General features: G+C 34.0%; 2 protein-coding genes across 2 annotated transcripts; one reads left to right on the top strand and one right to left on the bottom strand.

Annotated features, from left to right (window-relative positions):
- Positions 1–710: 710 nt before the first annotated feature.
- Positions 711–8,993, top strand: LOC105336676 (cysteine protease ATG4C). Its single transcript, XM_011441099.4, has 9 exons — positions 711–1,441; positions 2,774–2,857; positions 3,314–3,535; positions 4,957–5,143; positions 5,557–5,633; positions 6,468–6,740; positions 7,477–7,553; positions 8,304–8,423; positions 8,743–8,993. The coding sequence occupies exons 1-9, from the start codon at positions 805–807 to the stop codon at positions 8,926–8,928; spliced, it is 1,863 nt and encodes a 620-aa protein (XP_011439401.3). The 5' UTR covers positions 711–804; the 3' UTR covers positions 8,929–8,993.
- A 1,017-nt stretch (positions 8,994–10,010) lies between these two features.
- On the bottom strand, positions 10,011–13,772 carry LOC105336674 (large ribosomal subunit protein uL15m). The gene is made up of 4 exons (XM_034457283.2): positions 13,613–13,772; positions 12,598–12,752; positions 12,006–12,171; positions 10,011–11,476 (listed from the first exon to the last, which is right to left on the bottom strand). The coding sequence occupies exons 1-4, from the start codon at positions 13,703–13,705 to the stop codon at positions 11,015–11,017; spliced, it is 876 nt and encodes a 291-aa protein (XP_034313174.1). The 5' UTR covers positions 13,706–13,772; the 3' UTR covers positions 10,011–11,014.
- Positions 13,773–13,791: the final 19 nt, after the last annotated feature.

The following is a 13,791-nucleotide window of genomic DNA, read 5'->3' as shown; positions in this document are numbered from 1 at the left end:
ATACAACGCCTTGTACGCCACTGTTCTTTCTTTTAAGTCTAAATCACAAAGGAATGGTTAATTAAGCTTTCAAATGGTACAAAATTCTAACAAATCGAGAGATTTTTTTTTTCCGCTGTTGGTGTTTAAACATTAAAATCGTCAATAATTTTTGTAAACAAAACACTTCAGTAACAAATGTAACCGTTCAAAGCCATTTCAACGCAATTTTAAAGAATACAAATCTGTCAAAATTATTAAACTACATATTCTATCCAATTTTCAAGTCATAAGAGAATGCCCTTATTTTTTTATTTATCTTATACGCACACTTACATATCCAATTAAATTCACAAAGGGGTTATATACAACTTTTCGGAAAATATTCGATTTTGAAATAATATTTTGCTATAAATTGCGTAAATAAGGGGTTTATACGCTAACCCCCCCCCCCCCCACAAAAATTATTAGCTAATATAAGCTTTCCGTAACTTACGCTCTCCACTAGATTTATTGTACCTTTTCCATGTTCATCTTTATACATCACCCCTGGGTAAATCGGCGCCCATATTGTTAATAAACATAGATTAAATAATATCAAAGAAAAATAGCAAATAGTTTATTCAAAATATATCATATAAAAGACTTCCGGAATTTCAGTAACTTAGAGATCATGGAGATGGCGAGACGCAAAGAAATCCGGAAAAAAAATTCCTACTTGACAAGTCTGGATTTTAGAGTGGAGATTTGTCATGTGAAAGAGAAACTTGACGGATATGTTGATGTTCCGACGTTCGTACAAATTTTGGTTAAAAATGAATTAAGATGAATCGAAAAACTCCCAAGAGTTACTCTCGTCGAGTATCTGAGGATGTGGCTTCTTTAGATTCATGGAGTGAAGCTCTGAGTGATGATGTGTCAACTATAACGGTAAATGATAAAGGGCCATCACTAACTCCTGTAGATTTAAAAGCGAGGAAAAACTCTTCTAATAACCAGCTTTTATTGAATCCAGCAAAGTTGGTTTCTCAATCCTCATCGCGAAATGCTGTTTGGAACAGAAACGAAGAAAGTGGGAGAAGATTCGAAGCGAGTAGTTCGGGACCAAGCCGAAATCCTTCAGAACAAACAGGTGTGAAGTTTGACATCTCTACAAGCGATCCCTTTGATATTGACGAAGGATCATTCGATAATATCAACAGTGTGTATTTATCATTGCCTGAAGGACATGGGGCTTGTCTAAAGGAGTCATATTCCACCATCAGTACCTCGGAAAATAACCTGGACTATAATGACTGTAGTGATTTTCATAGCCTCCCAGATTTAACTGCGGTTAATTCAAAGACACGGACGTATCCCCCTCACTATGTACACCCAAAATCTTTGCAATATCCAACACAGGGTGAAACTTCGGAAAAAGTGAAAAACAAGTTAATGTCCATGTGGAACAATGTGAAATATGGTCAGTATACAATTTTGAGGAGGGACAAATAAAACAGTCAGAAATTACGCAATATGATAAATACCTTTAAGTTGATACATTTTAAAAAAATGTTTATACGTATTGTACAGTTATAAAAATGTACTGTTTTCTGCTCTGTGCAATATAAACCAAAAATTCTACTTCCCATGTGATATAATATAAAATTTATATTCATTGAAAATCAGATTTTGGCATGCATTGTCATATTCTGATGCCAGAGTATATTTTTATTACTTTCATGTTAAATACTGAAATCTGATTGGTTTAGACGCAATAGAATCCGTTCTATTACCCTCAGCGTTAGCAACACACTTAGCAATGGGTGACACAACGAATTGTTACAAGCGCGTAAATCACAGGGTTGCAAATAACCACTCGCCCACTCGCAAATGCGAGTAATTTTTACTGTGGGCGACTATTTCTTAAAGATTTAGTTGCCCACATGGCGATTATAAATTTTTTTGGCAATCAAGGACCAACTTAAACGAAATGGTCTCTTTTTGATCGGCAACTTCGTTGGAATTTCCTCCATAAGAGAAGTTAAAGTCGCCACGTATTATAAGTTTACAAGCGTTTAAATTAACCCCAGAGGCAATCAAACGATAAATAACTATTGCTGAAGACGTTTTCACAGCATCAGTTAACCCCTGTTGTAATTAATAACTCGAGATTGTCTTATCTTTAGGGGTTTTAAATACGGGTGATGCAACCACATACTGTGCAACCGATGTTTATTACTTGTAGGGGTAATTCCCCTACACCCTTTATTGAACCTGGATAACTAATAATATCTTATTAAATGGCAGATTACAAAATTGTGCAAAGAGCATCATTTTATAACTGTATAGTACATTTATTTGATAATTAAACCCCCCATAGTAACATTTAGATTGGTAAAAAATATTATAAAAACCAAAGGTTCTGATTTGAAAATAAAGGGCTAATTTTGCTTTCCAGTGTATTAACAGTAATTTTATGATGGTATATATAGTGTTATACATAGGTAGTGCAAGGTTGTAATATTTGATAAAAGAATCCTTGGATTTCTTCTTGGCTTAATGTACCTTCTGTGATGTAACACAAATTTCATTGACATCACAGTGAATTTTGTAAAATGATTTTATAACTACATGTATATAGATAGAAATGGCACATTTTGGATCTTGACATTTAAGTTTATAGAATTTTACATTGTCATACTCTGCACCTGTTATGATTTAAAAAAGGAAATTCCTGATTTGAATGTGTGCAACACATACAGGTTAACCAGAGTGATTAATGATATAAAAACAGCTGAATTATGTTTTGTAGGATGGACGTTGAAGACAAAGACCAGCTTTAGATTTGACAGTCCAGTCTGGCTTTTGGGAAAATTTTACCATATAAAACCAAGTGGTGAGGGATGAATGATTAACCCCACATATTTACTGTACAGTTCATAAAAATCTAAATCATATTGATATCATTTGAGACTTCTTTATATATCTTGAGAAGGCTAGATGGTCAGACTATTTATAGACCATAGTAATCTCCTTAAGCTCTGTAAAAAGAGAGATTAAAAAGAGAGCTTTTCTTGTAATTATAGATAGTTCATAGCCAAACAAAACATATCTAGAAATTTCAAGAAGATGGTTAATTTGTTGAACTTGACAACTTGATATTCCCTTTTTAAATGCTAGGAGACAGGAGTCTTATGATTTTTATGATTTGCAATCACTTTGACCTGGTTTGTATAGCCTGATTCATTATTGCCATGCATCTCAATGCTCTTGAAAAAGTAAAACAAATACTGTTAATTAAATAAAAGAATGTGTGAAATCATTAGTGATGTGTTACCATGTATAATTTTAGATCTCATAGATGATGATATTCAGAGAGGAAAAAGAACAAGAGTTGTGCCAAACATTGAAAAGTTCAAACAGGATTTCTCGAGCCTGCTGTGGTTTACGTATAGACAAGACTTCCCGGCCATCCCTGGGACCAAGCTGACCTCGGACTGTGGGTGGGGGTGCATGTTAAGGAGTGGTCAGATGATGCTTGCTAAGGCTCTCACATTACATTACTTAGGACCAGGTCAGACATTTTCAAAGCTGTTTGAATTTTAGAAAATGGTTGTTGAAATTAAATCATTTTTATTATACCCCCGCTCCGAAGGAGAGGGGGTATACTGTTTTACCCTTGTGTGTCTGTCCGTCCGTCCGTCCGTCCGTCCGTAACAAAAATTTCTGTCGCATTTATCTCAGCAACTATTTATCGCAGATGCTTGAAATTTTAACACAGTGTTTGTTAAGGCATGCCATATCGTTGGATATATTTTTGTACCAATCGGACATCAACTTCCTGTTAAATGACGACTTTGCTTATTTTTTAACCAAAATTTTCAAACAAATTTTCGTCAAAGATTTCTCAGCAACTGTTTATCGCAGATGCTTGAAATTTTTACACAGTATTTGTATAGGCATGCCATATCGTGGGATATATTTATGTACCAATCAGACGTCAACTTCCTGTTAAATGACGACTTTGTTTATTTTTAGCAAAACTTTTCAAACAAATTTCTGTCAAAGAATTCTCAGCAACTGTTTATCGCAGATGCTTGAAATTTTTACACAGTATTTGTATAGGCATGCTATATCATGGGATGTATTTTTGTACCAATCGGACGTCAACTTCCTGTTAAATGAAGACTTTGTTTATTTTTAGCCAAAATTTTCAAACAAATTTTCATCAAAGATTTCTCAGCAGCTATTTTTGGAGATGCTTGAAATTTTTACACAGTGTTTGTTAAGGCATGCCATATTGTGTGATATATTTTTTTACCAATCGGACGTCATCTTCCTGTTAAATGAGTACTTTGTTTATTTTAGCCAAAATTTTCAAAAAAATTTTCCTCAAAGATTTCTCAGCAGCTATTTATCGCAGATGCTTGAAATTTTAACACACTATTTGTTTAGGCATGCCATATTGTGGGATATATTTCTGTACCAATCGGATGCCAGCTTTCTGTTAAATGTCGACTTTGCTTATTTTGCATATTCACATCAGAGCGGGGGTATCACTAGTGAGCATTGGCTCACAGATATCTTGTTATTCCTCAAAAAATTAAAAAACCCAATAATTACATGTACTAGTACGGTATTTGTTATTTTTTCCTGAAAAAAAGTGAAAATGTCATTGTATTAATTGATTCAAAATATAAATCAATTTCATCAATTTTTATTGCAATTTTATGTAAAGGTATGAGGTAATAAATACAGATGCTAATGCTGATTTAATTTCACTCAACAGATGTACTTATCTAATATGCAGATGAAATGTATAATTTGTTACACAATAGTTATTGAACATGCAGATAAATTGTCTAGAGTTAAAATTTATTACTCATTAGTTATTTAACATACAGATGGATGGGTTACAGTGATAATTAATTACACAACAGTTTTCTTACAGTGAACTCAGACTAATACACCTGTTGAACTCCTATTTATTTTTAGAATGGAATGTGTTTAGTGACCAAACAAGAGAACAGGAAACGTACAGGAAGCAGATAATCCGCTGGTTTGGAGATTACCTCTGTGACGAGTCACCGTTCTCTATGCACCGATTGGTGGAGGTCGGGAAAAGTCTTGGCAAACAGCCAGGGGAGTGGTTTGGTCCCGCCTCAGTCGCTCACATACTCAAGTACGTTGACAAGTCTTGATGTTTAACTATCTCAATAAACTGTGTTCATTGCTGTAGTTTAGGTTTGAAAAGTTTGTGCTAGTAATGAGATATTCTTTTGCTAATGCTTTCGCTCATTGTGATAATGTTTGTGATTTAGAGAATGCATTTAATATCAAGGTTTTTTGGGGGGTATACTATGTAGCTAATGAAGCCTTATCATCGTTAACATGATTTCCATGAAGAATGACACATACAGTAAAGCGTACTTACTGTACTCATATATCTTATTCTGACCAATTAACTTACGTTATTGTACAAAAACATTTGATAATTTGAATTTCATATAGTAGTGTGTTTTATCATGACATAAATACATGTAGTCTGTTCCATTTGATCTGAACAAACATAATTTTTTATATTTTTTTCAATAGGGAAACAATGGTGAAAGGACAGAAGACACAGACAGTTCTATCAGATCTCTGTGTATATGTCTCTCAGGACTGCACTGGTAAACTTCCTAGCCTACATAAAGGCTTCTTCAGATTTGAAATTACAATTTCGTTGTAATCTGCAAAGTTATTCTAATTTGTGGGAGTCAATTTTTATGGATTATCATTAAATTTACAGGTTTTTGAGGGACTGTTGTTTAAAGAAAACTTTTTCGAAATTATTTCGTCGTAGTTTCAGTATTTGAGTGGACGTAACATTTCTCATTTTGAGAACCACTACTCACTTTATATGCGAATACAACATATAAATGATCTTGCGTGTTACATGTATCAAAATTATTATATTTACATCCACCAAGTATTATTCCTTCTATTTCTTACGGAAACTTATAGTTAATTCATAGCTCTATAGAAACAGCCAGACTGAAATCTACACGCCCCGTTTATCGATTGGTCAAAATCTACATCGGCTGACACTGACAAGAAAATGACAGGACAGATATTGACACGCCCTGTTTATCGATTGGTCCAAACCTACAACGACCTAGGAAAAATCATGGACTGCACGAAATAATCATGACGATGTCAGAATCAAAGTCTCACAGGAGACGATTTGGCTGTTTCTTTTAGCTAACGTACTTACGTACATTAACAGTAATTTAGTAAATTTTACTTACTTTTCATAATCAATTTATCAATTAGCTAAAAGAAAGATGTTAATATAAACAATAAAATGCTTTCTTTGATGATTTTGAAGCTAGCGGTCATTGCAGGAAAAATTTACAGAACCCGCTACCTTCATATCCCGAATGAATCACCAAAGAAAGCATTTTATTGTTTAATATTTGCATTTGTGTGAAAACTCAAAATGAAAGACTGATGTTACTTTTCAGTCTACAAACAGGACATATATGAGCTCTGTTGTACGAGACCGAGGGCGGATACAAAGTTCACCAACTCCACGGAGTCGGAGCATGAATCCAGTCAGGATGCTTCCTCCATGGACTGGAAGCGGGCTGTCGTGATCCTTATTCCGGTTAGACTAGGAGGGGAGCAGCTTAATCCAGTCTACATTCCTTGTGTGAAAGGGCTTCTATCTCAGGACTCCTGTATCGGCATCATCGGAGGGAAGCCCAAACATTCACTCTACTTTGTAGGATGGCAAGGTAAAGTTTAAATTTTGATTGAGGATTTTTAGCTGTATAGAACAGCATGTACATGCATGTCAGTGAAATGAATCAATTACAGATTTTAAGATCTTTTGTATATTAAAACTACATTCATTGAACGTTATTCTCAAGAATTAAATTTGTTACAGGAAGCAAATTAATGCATATACTACAGGGCTGCGTTCAAGATCGTAGCAGCTATCCTAGCCGCTAGGTCATAGATATCTAGGTCTATTGAACGGACCACTAGTTTAGCTTCTAGGTCTCTGATTTAAAAATTGGAATACTGGAAATTCAAAAACAAAAATATAACATCTACATGAATTTTTAATTTTAAACGGAAATGTATGTTAAAATTCACAAGAACTTATAGGATGAACAAAATATCACAAGATAGAATAAGTTTCAGGTTTGTTACATAATGGTTACTAAGGTAGCCATCTTGAATTTGATGCATAGCATTAAAAATGTAGACAACGAATATCTACGTAGTCGCTAGGTTAGCTTACCATTCAACTGCGCAGCTGCTATGTAGCCCTACGTGGCAGCTTCGATCTTGAACGCAGCCCAGGTATAAGTTTGCCTTCAATTTGCGAACACCATACATAGGTATTCTCTCATACATGTACATGACATATAGGCACTAATCAGTATGATTAATGATTAGTGCGTATCCGGATAAAAATGTTTCTTCATTAAAGTCATACTTATAAATTCCTATGCTATTTTTCAGAGGACAAACTGATATATTTAGATCCACACTACTGTCAGGATGTGGTTGACACAAGGGAGAGACACTTTCCAATCCAGGTAAGCATTTTAAGTCATCTGCAATTACCGTACATGTGAAAACTCAGAGGAAGCAAGTTCATATATATATTTCAATTTGTTTTTAATTGACTTCATATGCTGTTCATATACTGAAAGTGCATACCGGTATGTATATACATAGTATACATATGCACTTTTAGTGAGTGCGTTAAGAAAGATATTAAAAATTTGATTTAAAAAATCTTTTGACATGTACCTGTATGTTGTAATGTTTCTTCGAGTTTTCCGGCATGAGTTAAATGGGTTGTAATGCACTACATGTATTTGATTGGCTGATACAATCAACCTTGCTTATGTCAGAGTTAGACTAACATCATTAAATTTGTACAATATAACATCAATTTAAAGGTCACATGGCTTTGTTTTCTACCTTTTAAATAACAGTAGCTAAAAGTTAAATTACAAGTCGTAAGTTTAATAGCTACCCAGTTTCTAAACTTTTACTCATATGAGTAAACTAGCTAATGAATTCATTCCTTGATTATAAAAGAGCTTCAATAAAATGTTTACTCACAATATACTGTATACCGGGTACTTTTTGAACATATTTTACAATGTTCTTTAATCCTTACGTCAACAAAAGATACCTAATAATGATACAATGTATTATTTGGTAGGGGTATATGTTTTATGATATAGATTTATTTTTTCATTCCAAGGAAAATAAACATCAGGTGCTTGTGGTTGATACAGGTTACAATGTATTTATGAATTGTCCTATGTTTTCAGTCCTATCACTGTATGTCGCCCAGAAAGGTCTCCATTGACAAAATAGACCCTAGCTGTACCATTGGCTTCTACTGCAGAAACCAGAAAGAATTTGAAAAGTTTGTACAGCAAACAGAGGAGGTAAGAAAATGGCTATTTATATTTCACTCAGGATTTGAAAATAGACATTTTTATACAGTAAATTTCCCAAAATTTTTTGGTTTTACTATTCGATATAGGAGCATTTTACATGGAAATGAGACATGCAGTTGTAATAACAAGTTTTTCTGTCAGTAATGAATGTAGGTGTGCTGCAGTTTTCATGTAACCTGTGTTATTTTTATCATGCACAGTGCTTTGATACTAGTGTACATGTGAATTTTTATAACATGTAAAGTCATGTACCTTTATGTGGTATAAAGGAGACGATACACGTATGAGATTTACAAATCTATTGCAGATGGTGGCACCACCAAAACAAAGGCTTTCCTACCCAATGTTTGTGTTCAGTGATGGACATAGTAATGAGGTCAAGATAGACACGGCTGAAAAGGACCGCCTCCTACGAGTCAAGCACGTTCGCCTGGACGAATATGGTCGCATTCGTTCCCAGACACTGGATTCTGAGGAATTTGTAGTTTTATAAACACTATTTATTTGTTGACTTAGCCTTATTATATAATGGAGTGCAGTAGTACAAATTAGCATGTACATGTATGTTTCTCCTTCTTGAGAGCTATGTTTAACATTCTATACTATGTTAACAATCTTCTAGCATAATGAAGCATATCAGTTCTTTGATATCTGAGGCATTACCTTAGCCACTATCTGGAGCATATATTTATAGGGTGTTAGTTAAAATCCCTGTAAAAGAAAATCTGAGGGAAGGTGATATCTGAGGCATTACCTTAGCAACTATCTGGAGCATATATTTATAGTGTGTAAGTAACATCTGTCCATCTTGTTTAGAAGTGATATAAAGCTCAAATGGATTTGTGTCCTAACCCTTATTTTCGATACGACATATTTACTCCTAGTTGTGTGAAGTTAATCCCAAGCAGTTAAAAAGTTCAGAATTCAAAGACATCAAAGGGATATGGATCGCGCTTATTTTTCAGCCTAGAATAAATACCAGACGTACCATACATGTAAAACTTGCAGCACAAAATCCAGATGTCTAAGTCATGACAATCAATTACACTTCATTGAGAGTCTTTCCCTGTAAGAAGTCTTCGTCCTACATGTATAACAACTGCTCTACTTTCTTGGTAAATGCACACTGTAAGTTCGATCATATTAACTTCACCATGTTTTCATCTGTCCTTGTGCAATAGCGAGACTTGCATAAACTGTCCCAAATTGATTGGCAATGTTAATTTTGTGTGAACTCTCTCAAAACATCCCGAGTTTATTTTGCCATGTTAATTTTGTATTGGATTGAACCTATTTGCCAAGTTGAACAATGTCAAAATATTTGACACTTTTAACTTAATGTGGTGACTTAAGTCTGTACTTCAGTTAGTACGTGATGTTGGTAAATTCAGGTTTCTGAGGATTCACATTTTACTGTATCTCGTATTTTCATGATTAAATTAATTACCATTGGGCACTAGAATGATTGCTCACATCAAAGAGTAAAGAAAATTCTCTGGTTACTTTGCATCTTGATATGTAGTATTGGAAATTTTGTTTGCCAAATGAAGGAATTTAATTTAGAATTTCACACTATTTTTGGTGAAATTTTTAATCTGCCAGTTTTCGGTACAGGTATTTGAGAATAAGAATTCAAAGAATGTTTTTCATAAGATTACCTCCATGTACATATATATATATTAACAACTGATTTAGGAGAATAACCAGGATGCATCAAAGAAATCTTAGATAACCTTGAAGAGATCAGCCAAAATTAACGAACTCTGTACAATGTATACATATGATTTCCAAGCTACATGCTTGTTCTTTAAACAAACAGATGGCTGTACATATGAAGAAAGATGTACTGTTATAAAGCAGTTCAGACCTATTTTATTTGTACAAGAATATACATGTATGTATATTTTATTGTTAATGTTAATTGTACATAATGGTTAATCATGTACCGTACATTATTTTTGATTTGCAATATTTGTATATTATGTTAATTTATTTTTTGCTGTCACGATATGAATCAGATGGCAGTAAATGGGAAATATACAAGTGTGTTTTACAAATTGTCTTAGCATAATTTTCCGTCAAGTATGTGATTGTTTTTGGGTGACCTATTTCCTTGAATGTTGTTGTTAATGAATATGAAATAAAATATTGAATTTTACAAAAAAAAAAAGTTTTATTTGTCTTTTCAGAGTTTATAATGCTAGTATTGAATTTCACAAAACATATTTTATTATTATTTGTCAGTTCAGAGTTTACTGAACATTGCATAGCTCTGTAATTCTACAATATACTGATGAATGAATGCTTCTGCAGGGGCTACCGGTATTTTTGGCTTAATTCTGTGGCATTTCAATCATCAAAAGATATTCAAATATTATCCTTCAACTATTGACAATGTTGCCATAGTGATTATTAAGCATGACATTGTACCTTTCAATGCAAAAAAATCAATAGACTAAAAAAAAATTTCTAATACATGTAGTTTTGAGTATACATGTATTTTACCTTACTCATCAAACCTTTAAACAATAATCAAATTGGCCTTTTTTTGAATTTCCAAAATTTATTCATATCAAATCTCATGAGTGGTAATATTCTTGTAAATATTCAGCCTTAGGTTTCAGAATTTTCTTTTCCGTTAAATTTACAATCCATCCAGGATGAAGTCCAAAGAATATTTGTCTTGGGTCCTTCCTCTTTAATAACAATGATAATTTGTCACTTTCTGATAAGTCTGGTAGATCATAGCCGTATTTCTGGGATAACGCCACTCTTTCCTCGGCTATTTTCTCTGGATCTGCAAGGTACCCTCGGAACTTGGGGTCACTGTAATATTCTACTGCATCTGTGGGAGGAAGTTTACACTTGGGAATTGGTTTTCCTGTCTTGAAGTATGTCTCGGGATCTTGTAGGGCAATGAGGCTGAGGGGGTCATAAAATCTCGTCATGATCACGCCTCCTAATCTCTCTATTGTGGCAATGGTCATTTCTGAGGCCCATTGTACTTCAATGCAAATGGGGGTTGAAAATTTCTCTGCACCCTGAAAAAAACCCAAAATATTAAGAAGAATACAACTACATGTAGTGTGTAAATACTATGGTCAACTCTATAACTTGTTTACCATCATATTTTACAGAATGGAAGAGGCTTACATAGGCATTGCCTGCTGCCTAATCCATTTATGTAAATGTATATTTGCATAATAAAATATGTTCAAATCAAATGTTTTACAGAATGTTGATAATGAAACATACATGCAACCACAGAACCCTACCCCCCCCCCCAAAAATTTTTTTTTTTTTAAAATGAAAAGAGTACAATATGTACTAGTAGTGCTAGTAGCAATATGAGATTTCTACAACAGTTACTTCATTTTCATTTTACCAGGTACTTTAATTACAGTTTATTTGTATATTAACCATGATGTTGATATTGATGCACAATCCAGTATGTATTACAGAGCATAAATATACACACTGTGTTGTATCTACTGCAAAAAAATGGGGAAAAAAAACCAGTTTTATGTTTGTGTGATATATATCCCCTATGTGAGCAACCACTGCTAGTACCTCCTCAGTGAGATTGATTCCATAATGGCGTCGATCCACGTGGAGGTGATAGTGACCAGTCATACAGATGGAGGAAATGTCAATCACTTCGTTGGGATCCAGGCACCCCATGTCTATCATTCTCTGCAGCCTCAGTAACGACAAAGGTGGATACTGTCTCTTTAAGCTAGAAAGCAAAACAACTTTCGTGTAGAAATTTCACATAAACAGTTACGACATCACATTTTCAAAATAATCCTAAACAAAATTATGATTTTTTGCAATGGCTATATGGAATTCAGTGTTATACATATGGATCATTGTCTAATAGATCTATATAAGCCCTACTTGCTAAAAGAATTAAGAAATTCATCAAGATATTTAGAGGTAGCTTCAGTACAAGTGTTATCTTTGCCATAGTAAGCTTTGTCACTTTTCACTTTGTTTGCTTTCAAAAACATCCAGCTAAAAGTGTTTACAAGTATTTCTATTTTCTTCATCAAGAACTCATTATACAAAAGAAATAACATTTTTTTTAATCAAACCAACTGTGAGCATGGCATAACAAATGCAATGTCATCTGAACAAACACTCTCTGATTAGTTATACATACTGATGTCCTTCATAGTAATATTCCTGTGGAACTCTGAGATAAAATGGTTTATGTCCTGTTTCAAATCCTAATTTGGGCAACGTCATCCTCTGGCCTTGACCCTTGTGACCTCTACCATGTGTTTTGTTTTTGCCCCAACCTCTCCGAAGATTATGCTGCAAAATACCAAATACTGATGATAACATAAAGTACAGGGCTGCGTTTTACAAAAGAACTTACGACTTACGACCAAATTAATAAATGTTAATTAATCACCAACTAATCAATGATTTATTCTTATGCCTGGAAAATATAATTTTGGAAATTGATATATTTTTTCAAACAAGTGGTTTTATGTCAATTTTGTTTTCTAAAGATCATGTTACGAGACTGTAAATATTTACGACTTTGTTGTAAGTTCTTTTGTAAAATGCAGTCCTGGTACTCTTTTAAAGAGTATGGTACTCTAAACACTACTGGCATGCGACCAGTTCCTGCCGAGTACCATTTCTCGCCAGTACATTGTGACGTAATTTTTCGTCTATAATTTTATCTGTTGATAAAATGACGTCACAATGTACTGGCGAGAAATGGTACTCGGCGAGAACTGGTCGCACGCCAGTATTGATTTAAAACAAAAAAGTAGAAAAGTGAGAAAGTAAATGGAGACTACCGGTATATGGATTGGAGGGTTAGGAGCTGAATGGACTTGGACAAAAATTTAATTGTACTTCACCTCACCAAGACTAACTGAGATGTCAGTCAAATTGTTTTCATTCATATAGGCATACAAGTGTCAGAGTAGCAGAGACATAACATTATGTTGTAGCATGATTCCATTTTCTTCTAATGCTTGTATCTATTTAGCAAGAGTCTCATCTCAAAACATTCAAGTACTCTAATACCATGAATACAATTTGAGTCTAACAATACAAACTCTAACTACATCAAAGTTACACTATGTACCGAATTTCCTCTATAGTATCTCTGGGCCTCAAACAGTCAAAAGGGTTTAAAGCATCTTTTTAATACCTACCGGTTTCTTTTGATCCATAGGCGAATTTTTTATATTATTAAGAGCCACCCGTGGCAAATCTTTCACTAATCTTAACGCTTTTTCGATCCCCATCTTTCATGCCTATCAATCATCCGAAAGTGGAGGTATAATAGAACGAGTGCTCTCCCTTGAGAATATTTCCAGATCACAGAAACGTT

The sequence above is a fragment of the Magallana gigas genome, chromosome 7, assembly GCF_963853765.1.
Source record: "Magallana gigas chromosome 7, xbMagGiga1.1, whole genome shotgun sequence".
Classification (NCBI taxonomy): Eukaryota; Metazoa; Mollusca; class Bivalvia; order Ostreida; family Ostreidae; genus Magallana; species Magallana gigas.
This window is presented reverse-complemented; position numbering and strand designations above follow the sequence as displayed.

Coding starts and splice junctions, on each gene's coding strand:
- LOC105336676 (XM_011441099.4), top strand. CDS start 805: ATGAATCGAAAAACTCCCAAGAGTTACTCTCGTCGAGTATCTGAGGAT. Junction 2,858..3,313: donor TTACCATATAAAACCAAGTG/GTGAGGGATGAA, acceptor GTATAATTTTAG/ATCTCATAGATGATGATATT. Junction 6,741..7,476: donor CTACTTTGTAGGATGGCAAG/GTAAAGTTTAAA, acceptor GCTATTTTTCAG/AGGACAAACTGATATATTTA.
- LOC105336674 (XM_034457283.2), bottom strand. CDS start 13,705: ATGGGGATCGAAAAAGCGTTAAGATTAGTGAAAGATTTGCCACGGGTG. Junction 12,753..13,612: donor CTATGGATCAAAAGAAACCG/GTAGGTATTAAA, acceptor GGTATTTTGCAG/CATAATCTTCGGAGAGGTTG. Junction 12,172..12,597: donor TATTACTATGAAGGACATCA/GTATGTATAACT, acceptor TTTGCTTTCTAG/CTTAAAGAGACAGTATCCAC.